Raw genomic sequence first — 24342 nt, forward strand, 5'->3', positions numbered from 1 at the left:
GTTGGCAGAGAAAGAGAGATAAAAAGAGAGAGAGAGTGGGAGAGAGAGCGAGAGAGAGAGTGAGAAAGAGGGAAAGGGAGAATTCCCACCCCCCCCTCTCTTGTCCTCTCTATCAGTCATAGTTATCTTTGAAGGATTAGACTGGAGACAGTAACAGAATGAGAGAGTGAAGAGAGAGAGAAAGGGAGAGAGAGAGGGAGAGAGAGCAAGAGAGAGAGAGAGAGAGAGAAAGATAGCTAGAGAGAGAGATAGAGAGAGAAAGAGAGATAGAGAGAGAGAGAGAGAGAGAGGGAGAGAAAGAGAGAGAGAAATAGAGAGAGAGAGAGAGACAGACAGACAGACAGACAGACAGACACAGACAGAGAGAGAGAGAGAGAGAAAGAGAGAGAGAGAGAGAGAGAGAGAGAGAGAGATGTGCTGCCCCTTATACCCGCTTTCCCTTTTCTGTCCATGCATCTGTCCATCCATATGTCCATGCATCTGTCCATTCCTCTGTCCATCACTCTTTCCATCCATCTGTCCAACCCTCTGTCCATCACTCTGTCCATCACTCTGTCCATCACTCTGTCCATCCATCTGTCCATCCCTCTGTCCATCACTCTGTCCATCCATCTGTCCATCCCTCTGTCCATCCATCTGTCCATCACTCTGTCCATCACTCTGTCCATCACTCTGTCCATCCCTCTGTCCATCACTCTGTCTATCACTATGTCCATCCATCTGTCCATCACTCTGTCCATTCCTCTGTCCATCCCTCTGTCCATCCCTCTGTCCATCCATCTGTCCATCCATCACTCTGTCCATTCCTCTGTCCATCACTCTTTCCATCCATCTGTCCAACCCTCTGTCCATCACTCTGTCCATCACTCTGTCCATCACTCTGTCCATCCATCTGTCCATCCCTCTGTCCATTCCTCTGTCCATCCCTCTGTCCATCCCTCTGTCCATCCATCTGTCCATCCCTCTGTCCTTCACTCTGTCCATCACTCTGTCCATCCCTCTGTCCATCACTCTGTCCATCACTCTGTCCTCTCTCTCCCTCCCTCCCTCCCTCCCTCTCTGCTGAGCTTAGTGTTCAGACAGTGTGAACATACGTAGTCTAAATATACTTTCCGGCTGTCGCTGTCCTAAACAAACTCCGGAGAGAGAGAATGAGAGAGGGAGTGAGACAGGAAGTGGGGAGGACGAGTACTCTGAGAGGGGATGAGAGCTGAAAAAAAACAAACACCTGCACACCCTAACGTCAATACCACAATGCTAACTTTTATAAACTCAGCAAAAAAAGAAACATCCCTTTTTCAGGACCCTGTCTTTCAATGATAATTCGTAAAAATCCAAATAACTTCACAGATCTTCATTGTAAAGGGTTTAAACACAGTTTCCCATGCTTGTTCAATGAACCAAAAACAATTAATGAACATGCACCTGTGGAACGGTCATTTAGACACTAACACAGCTTACAGGCGGTAGGCAATTAAGGTCACAGTTATGAAAACTTAGGACACTAAAGAGGCCTTTCTACTGACTCTGAAAAACACCAAAATAAAGATGCCCAGGGTCCCTGCTCATCTGTGTGAAAGTGCCTTAGGCATGCTGCAAGGAGGCATGAGGACTGCAGATGTGGCCAGGGCAATAAATTGCAATGTCCGTACTGTGAGACACCTAAGACAGCGCTACAGGGAGACAGGACGGACAGCTGATCGTCCTCACAGTGGCAGACCATGTGTAACAACACCTGCACAGGATCGGTACATCTGAACATCACACCTGCGGGACAGGTATAGGATGGCAACAACAACTGCCCGAGTTACACCAGGAATGCACAATCCCTCCATCAGTGCTCAGACTGTCCGCAATAGGCTGAGAAAGGCTGGACTGAGGGCTTGTAGGCCTGATGTAAGGCAGGTCCTCACCAGACATCACCGACAACAACGTTGCCTATGGGCACAAACCCATCGTTGCTGGACCAGACAGGACTGGCAAAAAGTGCTCTTCACAGACAAGTCGCGGTTTTGTCTCACCAGGGGTGATGGTCGGATTCGCGTTTATCGTCGAAGGAATGAACGTTACACCGAGGCCTGTACTCTGTAGTGGGATCGATTTGGAGGTGGAGGGTCCGTCATGGTCTGGGGCGGTGTGTCACAGCATCATCAGACATGTTGTCATTAGAGGCAATCTCAATGCTGTGCGTTACAGGGAAGACATCCTCCTCCCTCATGTGTTACCCTTCCCGCATGCTCATCCTGACATGACCCTCCAGCATGACAATGCCACCAGCCATACTGCTCGTTCTATGAGTGATTTCCTGCAAGACAGGAATGTCAGTGTTCTGCCATGGCCAGCGAAGAGCCCGGATCTCAGTCCCATTGAGCATGTCTGGGTCCTGTTGGATCGGTGGGTGAGGGCTTGAGCCATTCCCCCCAGAAATGTCCAGGAACTTGCAGGTGCCTTGGTGGAGTGGGGTAACATCTCACAGCAAGAACGGGCAAATCTGGTGCAGTCCATGAGGAGGAGATGCACTGCAGTACTTAATGCAGCTGGTGGCCACACCAGATACTGACTGTTACTTTTGATTTTCACCCCCCTTTTATTAAGGGACACCTTATTAGTCACATGTCTGTGAACTTCAGTTGTTGAATCTTGTTATGTTCATACAAATATTCACACGTTAAGATTGCTGAAAATAAACACAGCTGACAGTGAGAGGACGTTTGTTTTTTTGCTGCGTTTACATACTGTAAGAGGAAAGGAATATATGGGAAGTATTTATGTAAATGTGATAGGTACTGTAGTTATTACTGTATGACATAGTTGTATTATAATGAAGCAGGTGCGGTATATGGCCAATATACCACGGCTTATGGCTGTTCTTATGCACGATGCAACGCAGAGTATACCACTACCAATATACCACTACCCTTAGCAGTGGTATATTGGTCATAAACCACAACAACAGGTTACCAATGTAAATAGAACAGTAAACAAGGAGTGTTTCAGCCAATCAGCATCCAGGGTTATACTATACATGTCATGGGATGCTCTACTGTTGATGTTTTTGTGCATGGAATGAACACCATGTTAGTAGTGCTATGAATTGTTGTCATGACTGAATTCTGGAAGGAAATTAAATAAATCACTGTGTAGCTAGCATGTAGTGATATTAACAATAACTATTTACATGAGCAGAATTGATTGACACTACAAGTTAGTTTAAGGGTCAGGTACAGTATATAGTCTGTGTTAATATCCTGTATGTTGAGTTCAGTTGTGTGGAGCAGGAACAGCAGTTAGTAAACACAGACTTCCAGTATGTACACAGAGGAATTGAGTGGAGTGGTCTGTTGGCAAAGGGACATACTGTATATACACCTGTAAATATATGTACGCTGCGCACACACACACACACACTCACACACACACACACTTACCCACCCACGCCCAACACACACACACACACACACACTCACACACACTTACCCAACACACACACACACACACACACACACACACACACACACACACACACACACACACACACACACACACACACTCTAGACACTTATTAGACAAACACTTTAATTATGTTTACTTCAGAGAGATTAATGGTCTTGTAATGTTAGTAATATTACCCACACAACATCTCAAGTGCACACACACACACATCATACCCAACACACACTTACCCCCCCCACGCCCAACACACACACACACACACACACACGCACGCACACAGGGAAAGGCTTTGTCTGTTTGTGCAGACAGCTTGTCTCTCCAGTCCTACCCTGACCATGACTCTTTCAACATAGATATAAGCTCAGTCCACATAGATCAGCCCTACCCTGACCATGAATCTTTCAACATAGATATAAGCTCAGTCCACATAGATCAGCCCTACCCTGACCATGACTCTTTCAACATAGATATAAGCTCAGTCCACATAGATCAGCCCTACCCTAACCATGACTCTTTCAACATAGATATAAGCTCAGTCCACATAGATCAGTCCTACCCTGACCATGAATCTTTCAACATAGATATAAGCTCAGTCCACATAGATCAGCCCTACCCTAACCATGATTTCTCTCGACATAGATATACAGCCTTAGTCCTCATAAAGCAGCCCTACCCTGACCATGACTCTCTCTCATCATAGATATACAGCCTCAGTCCACATAGATCAGCCCTACCCTGACCATTACTCACTCTCATCATAGCTATACAGCCTCAGTCCACATAGATCAGCCCTACCCTAACCATGACTCTCTCTCAGCATAGATATACGGCCTCAGTCCACATAGATCAGCCCTACCCTAACCATGACTCTCTCTCATCACAGCTATACAGCCTCAGTCTACATACTGTAGATCAGATCAGGTCAGGTTATTTGGGGCAGCAGGTAGCCTAGTGGTTAGAGCATTGGACCAATAACCGAAAGGTTGCTTGATCGAATCCCCAAGGTAAAAATCTGTCGTTCTGCCCCGGAACAAGGCAGTTAACCCACTGTTCCTAGGCCGTCATTGTAAATTAGAATTTGTTCTTAACTGACTTGCCTAGTTAAATAAAGGTTAAATAAAAACAATTGGTGAGGAAAAACTCCTGGCTTCAATCAGATAAACAATAGAGCCAGATAGCCTACAGGTTAGAGAGAAGGACCAATAGCCAGTGGGTTGTTGGGTCAAAATCCAGAAGCCTTCTGTTGTTGTTAAGCAGCAACACACTCCAGTCCACAGGCACTAGACTGAGGCCCTGTGCTGCCTCCAGCCTCTCTAACATGCTATGTGTTGTGTTCTAGATCTCTGGTCTCATAGATCAGTGGTTTTATAGCTCTACACTTCCTGGTCTATGTAGCTCTATGATGTCATAGTTCTGTCAGCAGAGGGGCTGTACTGCCAACTGATACAGCGGTCACATTTACACACACTAGCACTCAGGACAATTTACATGGTAGTTTTCCCAGACACACACACACACACACACACACACACACACACACACACACACACAGGCTCGCGGAAACACACACATATGCATTAATCTGTCAGGACAGTGACAAATTCTTGATGATATCATTCTACAGCTGTCTCTCTTTCCCTCCTCTCCCCCCATTCCTGTTTTTCCCTTCGCTCACTTAATCCCTATGTACAGTGCCTTGCGAAAGTATTCGGCCCCCTTGAACTTTGCGACCTTTTGCCACATTTCAGGCTTCAAACATAAAGATATAAAACTGTATTTTTTTTGTGAAGAATCAACAACAAGTGGGACACAATCATGAAGTGGAACGACATTTATTGGATATTTCAAACTTATTTAACAAATTTAAAAACTGAAAAATTGGGCGTGCAAAATTATTCAGCCCCTTTACTTTCAGTGCAGCAAACTCTCTCCAGAAGTTCAGTGAGGATCTCTGAATGATCCAATGTTGACCTAAATGACTAATGATGATAAATACAATCCACCTGTGTGTAATCAAGTCTCCGTATAAATGCACCTGCACTGTGATAGTCTCAGAGGTCCGTTAAAAGCGCAGAGCATCATGAAGAACAAGGAACACACCAGGCAGGTCCGAGATACTGTTGTGAAGAAGTTTAAAGCCGGATTTGGATACAAAAAGATTTCCCAAGCTTTAAACATCCCAAGGAGCACTGTGCAAGCGATAATATTGAAATGGAAGGAGTATCAGACCACTGCAAAGAAAGAGAGCGAGAGAGAGAGAGGGAAATAGAGGGGGGAGAGAGAGAGAGAGACAGAGAGCAAAATAAGAAAGGGAGAGAGGAAGAGAGGGAGCGATAGAGAGGAAGAGAGGAAGAGAGAGAGAGAGAGAGAGAAGGAGAGAGAGAGAGAGAGAGAGAGAGGGAGCGAGAGAGGGAGCGAGAGAGAGAAAGAAGAAGAGAGAGAGAGAGTGAGAAGGAGAGAGAGAGAGAGAGAGAGAGAAGGAGAGAGAGAGAGAGAGAGAGAGAGAGAGAGAGAGAGAGAGAGGGAGCGATAGAGAGAGAGAGAGAGGGGGAGTGGACTGAGTGGTCTAACTGTTATGTTGTAGTCATTCTGTTTGATATGGATGGAAGAGTTGGGGGGGATTCCAGGCCCCAAGGGTTAATATGGTGTGTGTGTGTCTGTGTGTGGTCATGCGGGGGGTTTGTTCTGAGCCTATGGGGGTTAGTTAGCTATGTTGCCGTGGGTCTTTATGAAAGAGGGTCTTTGCTAAGCCAATGGTTTAGACGAGATATAGGAAATATTCACATTCTGAAAATGTATGTTGATGTATCAATGTGACAGATGAGATTCTTATAAGAAGCTCCTGTATTATCCTGTATGTGTATCTGTCTGACAGTGCTGACAGTCACTATGCAGTAAGTGTACATTAAAGAGGGGAAAGAGAGAGTAACTGTCATTAATCACTATTAACCACTACTTTAATCATTCCCATTCATCCTCCCAGTCTGTCCTCTCTCCATTCTCCAGATGGAACTTTTACACCACACAGTTGGCAGAGAAAGAGAGATAAAAAGAGAGAGAGAGTGGGAGAGAGAGCGAGAGAGAGAGTGAGAAAGAGGGAAAGGGAGAATTCCCACCCCCCCCTCTCTTGTCCTCTCTATCAGTCATAGTTATCTTTGAAGGATTAGACTGGAGACAGTAACAGAATGAGAGAGTGAAGAGAGAGAGAAAGGGAGAGAGAGAGGGAGAGAGAGCAAGAGAGAGAGAGAGAGAGAGAAAGATAGCTAGAGAGAGAGATAGAGAGAGAAAGAGAGATAGAGAGAGAGAGAGAGAGAGAGAGGGAGAGAAAGAGAGAGAGAAATAGAGAGAGAGAGAGAGACAGACAGACAGACAGACAGACAGACACAGACAGAGAGAGAGAGAGAGAGAAAGAGAGAGAGAGAGAGAGAGAGAGAGAGATGTGCTGCCCCTTATACCCGCTTTCCCTTTTCTGTCCATGCATCTGTCCATCCATATGTCCATGCATCTGTCCATTCCTCTGTCCATCACTCTTTCCATCCATCTGTCCAACCCTCTGTCCATCACTCTGTCCATCCATCTGTCCATCCCTCTGTCCATCACTCTGTCCATCCATCTGTCCATCCCTCTGTCCATCCATCTGTCCATCACTCTGTCCATCACTCTGTCCATCACTCTGTCCATCCCTCTGTCCATCACTCTGTCTATCACTATGTCCATCCATCTGTCCATCACTCTGTCCATTCCTCTGTCCATCCCTCTGTCCATCCCTCTGTCCATCCATCTGTCCATCCATCACTCTGTCCATTCCTCTGTCCATCACTCTTTCCATCCATCTGTCCAACCCTCTGTCCATCACTCTGTCCATCACTCTGTCCATCACTCTGTCCATCCATCTGTCCATCCCTCTGTCCATTCCTCTGTCCATCCCTCTGTCCATCCATCTGTCCATCCCTCTGTCCTTCACTCTGTCCATCACTCTGTCCATCCCTCTGTCCATCACTCTGTCCATCACTCTGTCCTCTCTCTCCCTCCCTCCCTCCCTCCCTCTCTGCTGAGCTTAGTGTTCAGACAGTGTGAACATACGTAGTCTAAATATACTTTCCGGCTGTCGCTGTCCTAAACAAACTCCGGAGAGAGAGAATGAGAGAGGGAGTGAGACAGGAAGTGGGGAGGACGAGTACTCTGAGAGGGGATGAGAGCTGAAAAAAAACAAACACCTGCACACCCTAACGTCAATACCACAATGCTAACTTTTATAAACTCAGCAAAAAAAGAAACATCCCTTTTTCAGGACCCTGTCTTTCAATGATAATTCGTAAAAATCCAAATAACTTCACAGATCTTCATTGTAAAGGGTTTAAACACAGTTTCCCATGCTTGTTCAATGAACCAAAAACAATTAATGAACATGCACCTGTGGAACGGTCATTTAGACACTAACACAGCTTACAGGCGGTAGGCAATTAAGGTCACAGTTATGAAAACTTAGGACACTAAAGAGGCCTTTCTACTGACTCTGAAAAACACCAAAATAAAGATGCCCAGGGTCCCTGCTCATCTGTGTGAAAGTGCCTTAGGCATGCTGCAAGGAGGCATGAGGACTGCAGATGTGGCCAGGGCAATAAATTGCAATGTCCGTACTGTGAGACACCTAAGACAGCGCTACAGGGAGACAGGACGGACAGCTGATCGTCCTCACAGTGGCAGACCATGTGTAACAACACCTGCACAGGATCGGTACATCTGAACATCACACCTGCGGGACAGGTATAGGATGGCAACAACAACTGCCCGAGTTACACCAGGAATACACAATCCCTCCATCAGTGCTCAGACTGTCCGCAATAGGCTGAGAAAGGCTGGACTGAGGGCTTGTAGGCCTGATGTAAGGCAGGTCCTCACCAGACATCACCGACAACAACGTTGCCTATGGGCACAAACCCATCGTTGCTGGACCAGACAGGACTGGCAAAAAGTGCTCTTCACAGACAAGTCGCGGTTTTGTCTCACCAGGGGTGATGGTCGGATTCGCGTTTATCGTCGAAGGAATGAACGTTACACCGAGGCCTGTACTCTGTAGTGGGATCGATTTGGAGGTGGAGGGTCCGTCATGGTCTGGGGCGGTGTGTCACAGCATCATCAGACATGTTGTCATTAGAGGCAATCTCAATGCTGTGCGTTACAGGGAAGACATCCTCCTCCCTCATGTGTTACCCTTCCCGCATGCTCATCCTGACATGACCCTCCAGCATGACAATGCCACCAGCCATACTGCTCGTTCTATGAGTGATTTCCTGCAAGACAGGAATGTCAGTGTTCTGCCATGGCCAGCGAAGAGCCCGGATCTCAGTCCCATTGAGCATGTCTGGGTCCTGTTGGATCGGTGGGTGAGGGCTTGAGCCATTCCCCCCAGAAATGTCCAGGAACTTGCAGGTGCCTTGGTGGAGTGGGGTAACATCTCACAGCAAGAACGGGCAAATCTGGTGCAGTCCATGAGGAGGAGATGCACTGCAGTACTTAATGCAGCTGGTGGCCACACCAGATACTGACTGTTACTTTTGATTTTCACCCCCCTTTTATTAAGGGACACCTTATTAGTCACATGTCTGTGAACTTCAGTTGTTGAATCTTGTTATGTTTATACAAATATTCACACGTTAAGATTGCTGAAAATAAACACAGCTGACAGTGAGAGGACGTTTGTTTTTTTGCTGCGTTTACATACTGTAAGAGGAAAGGAATATATGGGAAGTATTTATGTAAATGTGATAGGTACTGTAGTTATTACTGTATGACATAGTTGTATTATAATGAAGCAGGTGCGGTATATGGCCAATATACCACGGCTTATGGCTGTTCTTATGCACGATGCAACGCAGAGTATACCACTACCAATATACCACTACCCTTAGCAGTGGTATATTGGTCATAAACCACAACAACAGGTTACCAATGTAAATAGAACAGTAAACAAGGAGTGTTTCAGCCAATCAGCATCCAGGGTTATACTATACATGTCATGGGATGCTCTACTGTTGATGTTTTTGTGCATGGAATGAACACCATGTTAGTAGTGCTATGAATTGTTGTCATGACTGAATTCTGGAAGGAAATTAAATAAATCACTGTGTAGCTAGCATGTAGTGATATTAACAATAACTATTTACATGAGCAGAATTGATTGACACTACAAGTTAGTTTAAGGGTCAGGTACAGTATATAGTCTGTGTTAATATCCTGTATGTTGAGTTCAGTTGTGTGGAGCAGGAACAGCAGTTAGTAAACACAGACTTCCAGTATGTACACAGAGGAATTGAGTGGAGTGGTCTGTTGGCAAAGGGACATACTGTATATACACCTGTAAATATATGTACGCTGCGCACACACACACACACACTCACACACACACACACTTACCCACCCACGCCCAACACACACACACACACACACACACACTCACACACACACACACTTACCCAACACACACACACACACACACACACACACACACACACACACACACACACACACACACACACACACACACACACACTCTAGACACTTATTAGACAAACACTTTAATTATGTTTACTTCAGAGAGATTAATGGTCTTGTAATGTTAGTAATATTACCCACACAACATCTCAAGTGCACACACACACACATCATACCCAACACACACTTACCCCCCCCACGCCCAACACACACACACACACACACACACGCACGCACACAGGGAAAGGCTTTGTCTGTTTGTGCAGACAGCTTGTCTCTCCAGTCCTACCCTGACCATGACTCTTTCAACATAGATATAAGCTCAGTCCACATAGATCAGCCCTACCCTGACCATGAATCTTTCAACATAGATATAAGCTCAGTCCACATAGATCAGCCCTACCCTGACCATGACTCTTTCAACATAGATATAAGCTCAGTCCACATAGATCAGCCCTACCCTAACCATGACTCTTTCAACATAGATATAAGCTCAGTCCACATAGATCAGTCCTACCCTGACCATGAATCTTTCAACATAGATATAAGCTCAGTCCACATAGATCAGCCCTACCCTAACCATGATTTCTCTCGACATAGATATACAGCCTTAGTCCTCATAAAGCAGCCCTACCCTGACCATGACTCTCTCTCATCATAGATATACAGCCTCAGTCCACATAGATCAGCCCTACCCTGACCATTACTCACTCTCATCATAGCTATACAGCCTCAGTCCACATAGATCAGCCCTACCCTAACCATGACTCTCTCTCAGCATAGATATACGGCCTCAGTCCACATAGATCAGCCCTACCCTAACCATGACTCTCTCTCATCACAGCTATACAGCCTCAGTCTACATACTGTAGATCAGATCAGGTCAGGTTATTTGGGGCAGCAGGTAGCCTAGTGGTTAGAGCATTGGACCAATAACCGAAAGGTTGCTTGATCGAATCCCCAAGGTAAAAATCTGTCGTTCTGCCCCGGAACAAGGCAGTTAACCCACTGTTCCTAGGCCGTCATTGTAAATTAGAATTTGTTCTTAACTGACTTGCCTAGTTAAATAAAGGTTAAATAAAAACAATTGGTGAGGAAAAACTCCTGGCTTCAATCAGATAAACAATAGAGCCAGATAGCCTACAGGTTAGAGAGAAGGACCAATAGCCAGTGGGTTGTTGGGTCAAAATCCAGAAGCCTTCTGTTGTTGTTAAGCAGCAACACACTCCAGTCCACAGGCACTAGACTGAGGCCCTGTGCTGCCTCCAGCCTCTCTAACATGCTATGTGTTGTGTTCTAGATCTCTGGTCTCATAGATCAGTGGTTTTATAGCTCTACACTTCCTGGTCTATGTAGCTCTATGATGTCATAGTTCTGTCAGCAGAGGGGCTGTACTGCCAACTGATACAGCGGTCACATTTACACACACTAGCACTCAGGACAATTTACATGGTAGTTTTCCCAGACACACACACACACACACACACACACACACACACACACACACACACACAGGCTCGCGGAAACACACACATATGCATTAATCTGTCAGGACAGTGACAAATTCTTGATGATATCATTCTACAGCTGTCTCTCTTTCCCTCCTCTCCCCCCATTCCTGTTTTTCCCTTCGCTCACTTAATCCCTATGTACAGTGCCTTGCGAAAGTATTCGGCCCCCTTGAACTTTGCGACCTTTTGCCACATTTCAGGCTTCAAACATAAAGATATAAAACTGTATTTTTTTTGTGAAGAATCAACAACAAGTGGGACACAATCATGAAGTGGAACGACATTTATTGGATATTTCAAACTTATTTAACAAATTTAAAAACTGAAAAATTGGGCGTGCAAAATTATTCAGCCCCTTTACTTTCAGTGCAGCAAACTCTCTCCAGAAGTTCAGTGAGGATCTCTGAATGATCCAATGTTGACCTAAATGACTAATGATGATAAATACAATCCACCTGTGTGTAATCAAGTCTCCGTATAAATGCACCTGCACTGTGATAGTCTCAGAGGTCCGTTAAAAGCGCAGAGCATCATGAAGAACAAGGAACACACCAGGCAGGTCCGAGATACTGTTGTGAAGAAGTTTAAAGCCGGATTTGGATACAAAAAGATTTCCCAAGCTTTAAACATCCCAAGGAGCACTGTGCAAGCGATAATATTGAAATGGAAGGAGTATCAGACCACTGCAAATCTACCAAGACCTGGCCGTCCCTCTAAACTTTCAGCTCATACAAGGAGAAGACTGATCAGAGATGCAGCCAAGAGGCCCATGATCACTCTGGATGAACTGCAGAGATCTACAGCTGAGGTGGGAGACTCTGTCCATAGGACAACAATCAGTCGTATATTGCACAAATCTGGCCTTTATGGAAGAGTGGCAAGAAGAAAGCCATTTCTTAAAATATCCATAAAAAGTGTTGGTTAAAGTTTGCCACAAACCACCTGGGAGACACACCAAACATGTGGAAGAAGGTGCTCTGGTCAGATGAAACCAAAATTGAACTTTTTGGCAACAATGCAAAACGTTATGTTTGGCGTAAAAGCAACACACCATCCCCACTGTCAAACATGGTGGTGGCAGCATCATGGTTTGGGCCTGCTTTTCTTCAGCAGGGACAGGGAAGATGGTTAAAATTGATGGGAAGATGGATGGAGCCAAATACAGGACAATTCTGGAAGAAAACCTGATGGAGTCTGCAAAAGACCTGAGACTGGGACGGAGATTTGTCTTCCAACAAGACAATGATCCAAAACATAAAGCAAAATCTACAATGGAATGGTTCAAAAATAAACATATCCAGGTGTTAGAATGGCCAAGTCAAAGTCCAGACCTGAATCCAATCGAGAATCTGTGGAAAGAACTGAAAACTGCTGTTCACAAATGCTCTCCATCCAACCTCACTGAGCTCGAGCTGTTTTGCAAGGAGGAATGGGAAAAAATGTCAGTCTCTCGATGTGCAAAACTGATAGAGACATACCCCAAGCGACTTACAGCTGTAATCACAGCAAAAGGTGGCGCTACAAAGTATTAACTTAAGGGGGCTGAATAATTTTGCACGCCCAATTTTTCAGTTTTTTCTATATGTTAAAAAAGTTTGAAATATCCAATAAATGTCGTTCCACTTCATGATTGTGTCCCACTTGTTGTTGATTCTTCACAAAAAAATACAGTTTTATATCTTTATGTTTGAAGCCTGAAATGTGGCAAAAGGTCGCAAAGTTCAAGGGGGCCAAATACTTTCGCAAGGCACTGTATGTTTATAATTGTCCTCTCTCTTCCCCATCTCTCGTTCTTTCTTTTCTTTTCTCTCTTTCCCCAAATCTCTGTTTACAGTTGTCTCCCTCTCCCTCTCTCTAGTTCGGTCCTAAAACAAAGACAACTTCTCACTCACACACATTCTAACACTCTCTCACATTCCAACACTCTCTCACATTCTCTCATTCTGTCCAACAAATACACATGCGCACGCACACACACTCTCCCTTAATCTTGTCTCACTGTCCCCTCTCTCCCTCCTGCCCTCCTTCTCTCCGTCTTTATCTCACTCAGTAGGAATCTCTCTGCTCAGTCAGTGATGGGAGGAGAAAGAAAGTGAACGAGGGATGTTGGACAAATGAGAGGGAAAACAGAGGGGGGAATGTTTTGTGAGAACAAGGGTATATAGAGTTCTCTCTCTCTCTCTCTCTCTCTCTCTCTCTCTCTACCAATCAGAATGTGAGTTGCAGTGGATTGGGCAGGCTTAAACAATCATATACACAACAACTACATACACATTAACAAGTGCGTGTGCATGTGTGTGTGTCTGTACGTCTGTGTGTGTGAATGTGTGTGTGCGTGTGTGTGTGTAACTTACCCTCAGTGAAAGGTTCCCAGTCATACAGTCTGCCCATAAACTCCTGGTTGTTGTAGGAAGCACACTGCTCTGCTCTGGAGTCTGCACCTCCTACACATACCTAACAGACAGAGGGAGGGAGGGAGGGAGGGAGGGAGGGAGGGAGGGAGAAATGCATGTCAATACTGTAGATCCCAAGTATTGACAATTGAGGCTATAATATCATGCCTAACCCTAAGGCTGGCCAGTACACTAGGTGGATGGAGAAACAGAAAAGGGAGAGAGGAAAATGAAGAGTTATAATCGACAGAGAAGAAGAGATGGGAGAGAGTCATACAAATTAAGAGGGCAAGCGTAAAATAGGAGAGAGGTATTAGTCAGACACACACACACACACACACTATTGTCTCATGATCGCTCTGACATTTGGCCGATGCACTAAGCAGCATATGGAAATAATAGACTCTCTGGGATCAGCCACACACACATAAATCCACCCAGCTTTTCTATCCAACACTGAGCTGTGTGTCTGAGTGTGTGTCTGAGTGTGTATCTGAGTGTGTGTGTGTAAGTGTGTCTATGCACGTGCGAGTCAGGCCAATAGAGAAGTACTGGAGACAGTTTGATCATTCTGAAGGGAGTGAGGAGAGTGAAACTACAGTTGGAGACCTGATATATTTCTCCAATAGAGGAACAGTGCAGATCATAGTACTACCTGTAAATCACTTTAACCCCCAGAGGGACACACACACAAAGCACTAATAAAGAGGGCAGAAGGAGTTCAGGCACTAAGTGACAGTACTTACTCACAGTGTTAATACTAGAAACGCCTGAAGCCTTCGGCATGTCTCTGTATGTCTCTCTCAAATGTCAATATGCCTTGTATACTGTTGTTCAGGTTAGTTATCATTGTTTTAGTTTACAATGGATCCCCTAGTTCCACTCTTTATACCTCTGATACCTCCTTTGTCCCACCTCCCACACATGCGGTGATCTCACCCATTACAACCAGCATGTCCAGAGATACAACCTCTCTTATCATCATCCAGTGCCTGGGTCCTACTCCGCTGTACCCGCATCCCACCATACCCCTGTCTGCGCATTATGCCCTGAATATATTCTACCATGCCCAGAAATCTGCTCCTTTTATTCTTTGTCCCCAACGCTCTAGACGACCAGTTTTGATAGCCTTTAGCCACACCCTCATACTACTCCTCCTCTGTTCCGCGGGTGATGTGGAGTTAAACCCAGGCCCTGCATGTCCCCAGGCACCCTCATTTGTTGACTTCTGTGATCGAAAAAGCCTTGGTTTCATGCATGTCAACATCAGAAGCCTCCTCCCTAAGTTTGTTTTACTCACTGCTTTAGCACACTCTGCTAACCCTGATGTCCTTGCCGTGTCTGAATCCTGTCTCAGGAAGGCCACCAAAAATTCTGAGATTTCCATACCGAACTATAACATTTTCCGTCAAGATAGAACTGCCAAAGGGGGAGGAGTTGCAGTCTACTGCAGAGATAGCCTGCAAAGTAATGTCATACTTTCCAGGTCCATACCCAAACAGTTCGAACTACTAATTTTAAAAATGAATCTCTCCAGAAATAAGTCTCTCACTGTTGCTGCCTGCTACCGACCCCCCTCAGCTCCCAGCTGTGCCCTGGACACCATTTGTGAATTGATTGCCCCCCATCTAGCTTCAGAGTTTGTTCTGTTAGGTGACCTAAACTGGGATATGCTTAATACCCCGGCAGTCCTACAATCTAAGCTAGATGCCCTCAACCTCACACAAATCATCAAGGAACCCACCAGGTACAACCCTAAATCTGTAAACAAGGGCACCCTCATAGACGTCATCCTGACCAACTGGCCCTCCAAATACACCTCCGGTGTCTTCAACCAGGATCTCAGCGATCACTGCCTCATTGCCTGTATCCGCTACGGATCCGCAGTCAAACGACCACCCCTCATCACTGTCAAGCGCTCCCTAAAACACTTTTGTGAGCAGGCCTTTCTAATCGACCTGGCCCGGGTATCCTGGAAGGACATTGACCCCATCCCGTCAGTTGAGGATGCCTGGTCATTCTTTAAAAGTAACTTCCTCACCATTTTAGATAAGCATGCTCCGTTCAAAAAATGCAGAACTAAGAACAGATATAGTCCTTGGTTCACTCCAGACCTGACTGCCCTCGACCAGCACAAAGACATCCTGTGGCGGACTGCAATAGCATCGAAGAGTCCCCGCGATATGCAACTGTTCAGGGAAGTCAGGAACCAATACACGCAGTCAGTCAGGAAAGCAAAGGCCAGCTTCTTCAGGCAGAAATTTGCATCCTGTAGCTCTAACTCCAAAAAGTTCTGGGGCACTGTGAAGTCCATGCAGAACAAGAGCACCTCCTCCCAGCTGCCCACTGCACTGAGGCTAGGTAACACGGTCACCACCGATAAATCCATGATTATCGAAAACTTCAACAAGCATTTCTCAACAGCTGGCCATGCCTTCCTCCTGGCTACTCGCCCAAGCCTCTCCAGGTTCTCCTTTACCCAAATCCAGATAGCAGATGTTCTGAAAGAGCTGCAAAACCTGGACCCGTACAAATTAGCTGGGCTTGACAATCTGGACCCTCTATTTCTGAAACTATCCGCCGCCGTTATCGCAACCCCTATTACCAGCCTGTTCAACCTCTCTTTCATATCGTCTGAGATCCCCAAGGATTGGAAAGCTGCCGCAGTCATCCCCCTCTTCAAAGGGGGAGACACCCTGGACCCAAACTGTTACAGACCTATATCCATCCTGCCCTGCCTATCTAAGGTCTTCGAAAGCCAAGTCAACAAACAGGTCACTGACCATCTCGAATCTCACCATACCTTCTCCGCTGTGCAATCTGGTTTCCGAGCCGGTCATGGGCGCACCTCAGCCACGCTCAAGGTACTAAACGATATCATAACCGCCATCGATAAAAGACAGTACTGTGCAGCCATCTTCATTGACCTTGCCAAGGCTTTCGACTCTGTCAATCACCATATTCTTATCGGCAGACTCAGTAGCCTCGGTTTTTCTGATGACTGCCTTGCCTGGTTCACCAACTACTTTGCAGACAGAGTTCAGTGTGTCAAATCGGAGGGCATGCTGTCCGGTCCTTTGGCAGTCTCTATGGGGGTGCCACAGGGTTCAATTCTCGGGCCGACTCTTTTCTCTGTATATATCAATGATGTTGCTCTTGCTGCGGGCGATTCCCTGATCCACCTCTACGCAGACGACACCATTCTGTATACTTCCGGCCCGTCCTTGGACACTGTGCTATCTAACCTCCAAACGAGCTTCAATGCCATACAACACTCCTTCCGTGGCCTCCAACTGCTCTTAAACGCTAGTAAAACCAAATGCATGCTTTTCAACCGTTCGCTGCCTGCACCCGCACGCCCGACTAGCATCACCACCCTGGATGGTTCCGACCTAGAATATGTGGACATCTATAAGTACCTAGGTGTCTGGCTAGACTGTAAACTCTCCTTCCAGACTCATATCAAACATCTCCAATCTAAAATCAAATCTAGAGTCGGCTTTCTATTCCGCAACAAAGCCTCCTTCACTCACGCCGCCAAACTTACCCTAGTAAAACTGACTATCCTACCAATCCTCGACTTCGGCGATGTCATCTACAAAATAGCTTCCAACACTCTACTCAGCAAACTGGATGCAGTTTATCACAGTGCCATCCGTTTTGTTACTAAAGCACCTTATACCACCCACCGTGACCTGTATGCTCTAGTCGGCTGGCCCTCGCTACATATTCGTCGCCAGACCCACTGGCTACAGGTCATCTACAAGTCCATGCAAGGTAAAGCTCCGCCTTCTCTCAGTTCACTGGTCACGATGGCAACACCCACCCATAGCACGCGCTCCAGCAGGTGTATCTCACTGATCATCCCTAAAGCCAACACCTCATTTGGCCGCCTTTCGTTCCAGTTCTCTGCTGCCTGTGACTGGAACGAATTGCAAAAATCGCTGAAGTTGGAGAGTTTTATCTCCCTCACCAACTTCAAACATCTGCTATCTGAGCAGCTAACCGATCGCTGCAGCTGTACATAGTCTATCGGTAAATAGCCCACCCAATTTTACCTACATCATCCCCATTCTGTTTTTATTTATTTACTTTTCTGCTCTTTTGCACACCAAAATCTCTACCTGTACATTACCATCTGATCATTTATCACTCCAGTGTTAATCTGCAAAATTGTAACTATTCGCCTACCTCCTCATGCCTTTTGCACACAATGTATATAGACTCTCTTTTTTTCTACTGTGTTATTGACTTGTTAATTGTTTACTCCATGTGTAACTCTGTGTTGTCTGTTCACACTGCTATGCTTTATCTTGGCCAGGTCGCAGTTGTAAATTATAACTTGTTCTCAACTAGCCTACTGGGTTAAATAAAGGTGAAATAAAAATAAATAAAAAATGCTTCGGTTCAGCCTTCACCTAGCCGAGGACCAAACAAAGGTGCTCTCGTACCCCCTTAAAAGACCTTTGCGAAAAAACTGCAATAGTACTGTTTGTCCGTCATGAGACGCCGTAGCCAGTATACACTTCCTCAAAATAGTCAGAATTACTGTTTTTCCCAATTGTTTACACACTAAAATTGGAACTTGAAACGCAATCACCGAAACCTGAAACTCATGTACCCAATCACTGAAACCAAGTCTGTAAAATTGCAAGCAGAATTCCTGCTTTACACTTTTCAATTCTAAATCACATAGTGATTTTGCAAAACACTACACACATTTCTCTACGTTAGGCTCAACATTAAAAATGAAATTATCTTCAGTCCCTTTGGAAAGCAACTTCAATCACAATGCCAAGCTCTATACACCAATTGGAAACACTCACTCCTCACAGCTGTAAACACTCGCTGCTAAATGGTTCACTTAGAAATCAGAACTTTAGCACTATAAAAGGCCACAGATGACCTCTCCTGTTTTGGAGGAAAATGGAAGTCAATGGTGAATCAAGAGCTAGAGCTAGAGCTAGAGCTAGAGGAGGAGGAGGAGGAGGAGGAGGAGGAGGAGGACACGGACGGACAGTTGTCTCAGATGAGATCAGGGCCACATTGGTTGACCATGTGCTCAACCATGGATTGAGTATGAGGGATGCTGGGCAGAGTTCAGCTCAACCTGAGCTGCTACACGGTTGCATCTATCATCCGTACATTCAGAAATGACAACCGGTAAGTTACCTACCATCTACACTATGCTCTTTATGTATACTGCAGTCCGACATACCAGTAGGCCTATGTTACTCAGTGATTGTTTCCCAACGTTACAGTAATGTCATTTGATATTGAAATAAAATAGATTATTTTAGCTTACTGTAGCCAATCATATCATATTTGTGGATCTTCTGCAGAACTGAGAGACGGCCAGGCCATGGTAGAAGACACCGGCTGTTCACACCAGAACAGGAGATGGCCAGGCCATGGTAGAAGACACCGGCTGTTCACACCAGAACAGGAGAGATGGCCAGGCCATGGTAGAAGACACCGTCTATTCACACCAGAACAGGAGAGATGGCCAGGCCATGGTAGAAGACACCGGCTGTTCACACCAGAACTGAGAGACGGCCAGGCCATGGTAGAAGACACCGGCTGTTCACACCAGAACTGAGAAACGGCCAGGCCATGGTAGAAGACCATGTGTTGAACACATCATAAACCTACTGCTGGGATATTCATAGTGTTTTGTGTTGAGCACATCATAAACCTACTGCTGGGATATTCATAGTGTTTTGTGTTGAGCACATCATAAACCTACTGCTGGAATATTCAGTGTTTTGTGTTGAGCACATCATGAACCTACTGCTGGGATATTCATAGTGTTTTGTGTTGAGCACATCATAAACCTACTGCTGGGATATTCATAGTAGTGTTTTGTGTTGAACACATCATAAACCTACTTCTGGGATATTCATAGTGTTTTGTGTTGAACACATCATAAACCTACTGCTGGGATATTCAGTGTTTTGTGTTGAACACATCATAAACCTACTGCTGGGATATTCATAGTGTTTTGTGTTGAGCACATCATAAACCTACTGCTGGGATATTCAGTGTTTTGTGTTGAACACATCATAAACCTACTGCTGGGATATTCATAGTGTTTTGTGTTGAGCACATCATAAACCTACTGCTGGGATATTCAGTGTTTTGTGTTGAGCACATCATAAACCTACTGCTGGGATATTCATAGTGTTTTGTGTTGAACACATCATAAACCTACTGCTGGGATATTCAGTGTTTTGTGTTGAACACATCATAAACCTACTGCTGGGATATTCATAGTGTTTTGTGTTGAGCACATCATAAACCTACAGCTGGGATATTCAGTGTTTTGTGTTGAGCACATCATAAACCTACTGCTGGGATATTCAGTGTTTTGTGTTGAGCACATCATAAACCTACTGCTGGGATATTCAGTGTTTTGTGTTGAACACATCATAAACATACTGCTGGGATATTCATAGTGTTTTGTGTTGAACACATCATAAACCTACTGCTGGGATATTCAGTGTTTTGTGTTGAACAGATCATAAACCTACTGCTGGAATATTCAGTGTTTTGTGTTGAGCACATAAACCTACTGCTGGGATATTCATAGTGTTTTGTGTTGAACACATCATAAACCTACTGCTGGGATATTCATAGTGTTTTGTGTTGAACACATCATAAACCTACTGCTGGAATATTCAGTGTTTTGTGGTGAGCACATCATAAACCTACTGCTGGGATATTCATAGTGTTTTGTGTTGAACACATCATAAACCTACTGCTGGGATATTCAGTGTTTTGTGTTGAACAGATCATAAACCTACTGCTGGAATATTCAGTGTTTTGTGTTGAACAGATCATAAACCTACTGCTGGGATATTCAGTGTTTTGTGTTGAGCACATCATAAACCTACTGCTGGGATATTCAGTGTTTTGTGTTGAACAGATCATAAACCTACTGCTGGAATATTCAGTGTTTTGTGGTGAGCACATCATAAACCTACTGCTGGGATATTCATAGTGTTTTGTGTTGAACACATCATAAACCTACTGCTGGGATATTCATAGTAGTGTTTTGTGTTGAGCACATCATAAACCTACTGCTGGGATATTCATAGTAGTGTTTTGTGTTGAGCACATCATAAACCTACTGCTGGGATATTCATAGTGTTTTGTGTTGAGCACATCATAAACCTACTGCTGGGATATTCATAGTGTTTTGTGTTGAGCACATCATAAACCTACTGCTCGGATATTCATAGTGTTTTGTGTTGAGCACATAACTACTGCTGGGATATTCAGTGTTTTGTGTTGAACAGATCATAAACCTACTGCTGGGATATTCATAGTGTTTTGTGTTGAGCACATAACTACTGCTGGGATATTCAGTGTTTTGTGTTGAGCACATCATAAACCTACTGCTGGGATATTCAGTGTTTTGTGTTGAACACATCATAAACCTACTGCTGGGATATTCATAGTGTTTTGTGTTGAGCACATCATACACCTACTGCTGGGATATTCAGTGTTTTGTGTTGAGCACATCATAAACCTACTGCTGGGATATTCAGTGTTTTGTGTTGAGCACATCATAAACCTACTGCTGGGATATTCATAGTGTTTTGTGTTGAGCACATCATAAACCTACTGCTGGGATATTCAGAGGTTACCACACACACACCGACACAGAAACACACACACACCGACAGACACACACACACACACACACAGCTCTTGATATGTGATCAGCTCGCATTAACTCATCAATACTCTCCAAACACACACACACATACATTGTATATATTGTAAGCCTTTGTGACTCTCTTCTCTCGTTTCATTTGGTTCCCCTCCTCCCTTCCTTTCACGGATTAGTTCCCCTGTTTTTCTCTCTTTTTGGTCTGTCTACATCTGTCTCTCCCTTCCTGTGACCCCACTCTCTGAGGGTGTATCTGCAAGGAGATCTGCATGGAGGAATGGGCCAAAATACCAGCAACAGTGTGTGAAAACCTTGTGAAGACTTACAGAAAACGTTTGACCTCTGTCATTGCCAACAAAGGGTATATAACAAAGTATTGAGATAAACTTTTGTTATTGACCAAATACTTATTTTCCACCATAATTTGCAAATAAATTCATTAAAAATCCTACAATGTGATTTTCTGGATTTTTTTCCTCAATTTGTCTGTCATAGTTGAAGTGTACCTGTGATAAAAATTACAGGCCTCTCTCATCTTTTTAAGTGGGAGAACTTGCACAATTGGTGGCTGACTAAATACATTTTTGCCCCACTGTACACTACCGGTCTAAAGTTTTAGAACACCTACTCATTCAATGGTTTTTCTTTATTTGTACTGTTTTCTACATTGTAGAATAATAGTGAAGACATCAAAACTATGAAATAACACATATGGAATCCTTTAGTAATCAAAAAAGCATTAAACAAATCAAAATATATATTTTATTTGAGATTCTTCAAATAGCCACCCTTTGTCTTGATGACAGCTTTGCACACTCTTGGCATTCTCTCAACCAGCTTCATGAGGTAGTCACCTGGAATGCATTTCAATTAACAGGTGTGCCTTCTTAAAAGTGGAATTTACTACTGAAGGACACCAATAAGAAGAGACTTGCTTGGGCCAAGAAACACGAGCAACGGACATTACACCGGTGCAAATTTGTCCTTTGTTCTGGAGTCCAAATTGGAAATATTTGGTTTCATCCCCAGTGTCTTTGTGAGACGCGGTGTGGGTGAACGGATAATCTCCACATGTGTATTTCCAACGGAGGAGGAGGTGTGATGGTGCTTTGCTGGTGAAACTGTCTGTGATTTATTTAATTAAAGGCACACTTAACCAGCATGGCTACCACAGCATTCTGCAGCGATACGCCATCCCATCTGGTTTGGGCTGACTGGGGCAGAGTGAAGGAAAGTAGGTGTTCTAAAACTTTTGACCGGTAGTGTATATACAGTGCATTGCGAAAGTATTCGGCCCCCTTGAACTTTGCGACCTTTTGCCACATTTCAGGCTTCAAACATAAAGATATAAAACTGTATTTTTTTGTGAAGAATCAACAACAAGTGGGACACAATCATGAAGTGGAACGACATTTATTGGATATTTCAAACTTTTTTAACATATCAAAAACTGAAAAATTGGGCGTGCAAAATTATTCAGCCCCCTTAAGTTAATACTTTGTAGCGCCACCTTTTGCTGCGATTACAGCTGTAAGTCGCTTGGGGTATGTCTCTATCAGTTTTGCACATCGAGAGACTGAAATTTTTTCCCATTCCTACTTGCAAAACAGCTCGAGCTCAGTGAGGTTGGAAGGAGAGCATTTGTGAACAGCAGTTTTCAGTTCTTTCCACAGATTCTCGATTGGATTCAGGTCTGGACTTTGACTTGGCCATTCTAACACCTGGATATGTTTATTTTTGAACCATTCCATTGTAGATTTTGCTTTATGTTTTGGATCATTGTCTTGTTGGAAGACAAATCTCCGTCCCAGTCTCAGGTCTTTTGCAGACTCCATCAGGTTTTCTTCCAGAATGGTCCTGTATTAAGCTCCATCCATCTTCCCATCAATTTTAACCATCTTCCCTGTCCCTGCTGAAGAAAAGCAGGCCCAAACCATGATGCTGCCACCACCATGTTTGACAGTGGGGATGGTGTGTTCAGGGTGATGAGCTGTGTTGCTTTTACGCCAAACATAACGTCTTGCATTGTTGCCAAAAAGTTCAATTTTGGTTTCATCTGACCAGAGCACCTTCTTCCACATGTTTGGTGTGTCTCCCAGGTGGCTTGTGGCAAACTTTAAACAACACTTTTTATGGATATCTTTAAATGGCTTTCTTCTTGCCACTCTTCCATAAAGGCCAGATTTGTGTAATATACGACTGATTGTTGTCCTATGGACAGAGTCTCCCACCTCAGCTATAGATCTCTGCAGTTCATCCAGAGTGATCATGGGCCTCTTGGCTGCATCTCTGATCAGTCTTCTCCTTGTATGAGCTGAAAGTTTAGAGGGACGGCCAGGTCTTGGTAGATTTGCAGTGGTCTGATACTCCTTCCATTTCAATATTATCGCTTGCACAGTGCTCCTTGGGATGTTTAAAGCTTGGGAAATCTTTTTGTATCCAAATCCGGCTTTAAACTTCTTCACAACAGTATCTCGGACCTGCCTGGTGTGTTCCTTGTTCTTCATGATGCTCTCTGCGCTTTTAACGGACCTCCTGAGACTATCACAGTGCAGGTGCATTTATACGGAGACTTGATTACACACAGGTGGATTGTATTTATCATCATTAGTCATTTAGGTCAACATTGGATCATTCAGAGATCCTCACTGAACTTCTGGAGAGAGTTTGCTGCACTGAAAGTAAAGGGGCTGAATAATTTTGCACGCCCAATTTTTCAGTTTTTGATTTGTTAAAAAAGTTTGAAATATCCAATAAATGTCGTTCCACTTCATGATTGTGTCCCACTTGTTGTTGATTCTGCACAAAAAAATAC

The 24342-nt window shown here is 44.5% G+C and overlaps 1 protein-coding gene across 2 annotated transcripts in view; it reads right to left on the reverse strand.

The window, feature by feature from the left end:
* Window positions 1-24342, reverse strand: part of LOC118938160 (thrombospondin type-1 domain-containing protein 4) — a 130847-nt gene that overhangs the window by 55612 nt on the left and 50893 nt on the right. For both annotated transcript variants that reach the window (XM_090190670.1, XM_090190666.1), the window contains exon 5: window positions 13814-13913. In XM_090190670.1, coding sequence (XP_090046796.1) covers window positions 13814-13913 — 100 coding nt within the window. The remainder of the gene's footprint in view (window positions 1-13813; window positions 13914-24342) is intronic.

This window comes from Oncorhynchus mykiss, chromosome 2, assembly GCF_057628025.1.
Source record: "Oncorhynchus mykiss isolate SJ-2025 chromosome 2, ASM5762802v1, whole genome shotgun sequence".
NCBI classification, from domain to species: Eukaryota; Metazoa; Chordata; class Actinopteri; order Salmoniformes; family Salmonidae; genus Oncorhynchus; species Oncorhynchus mykiss.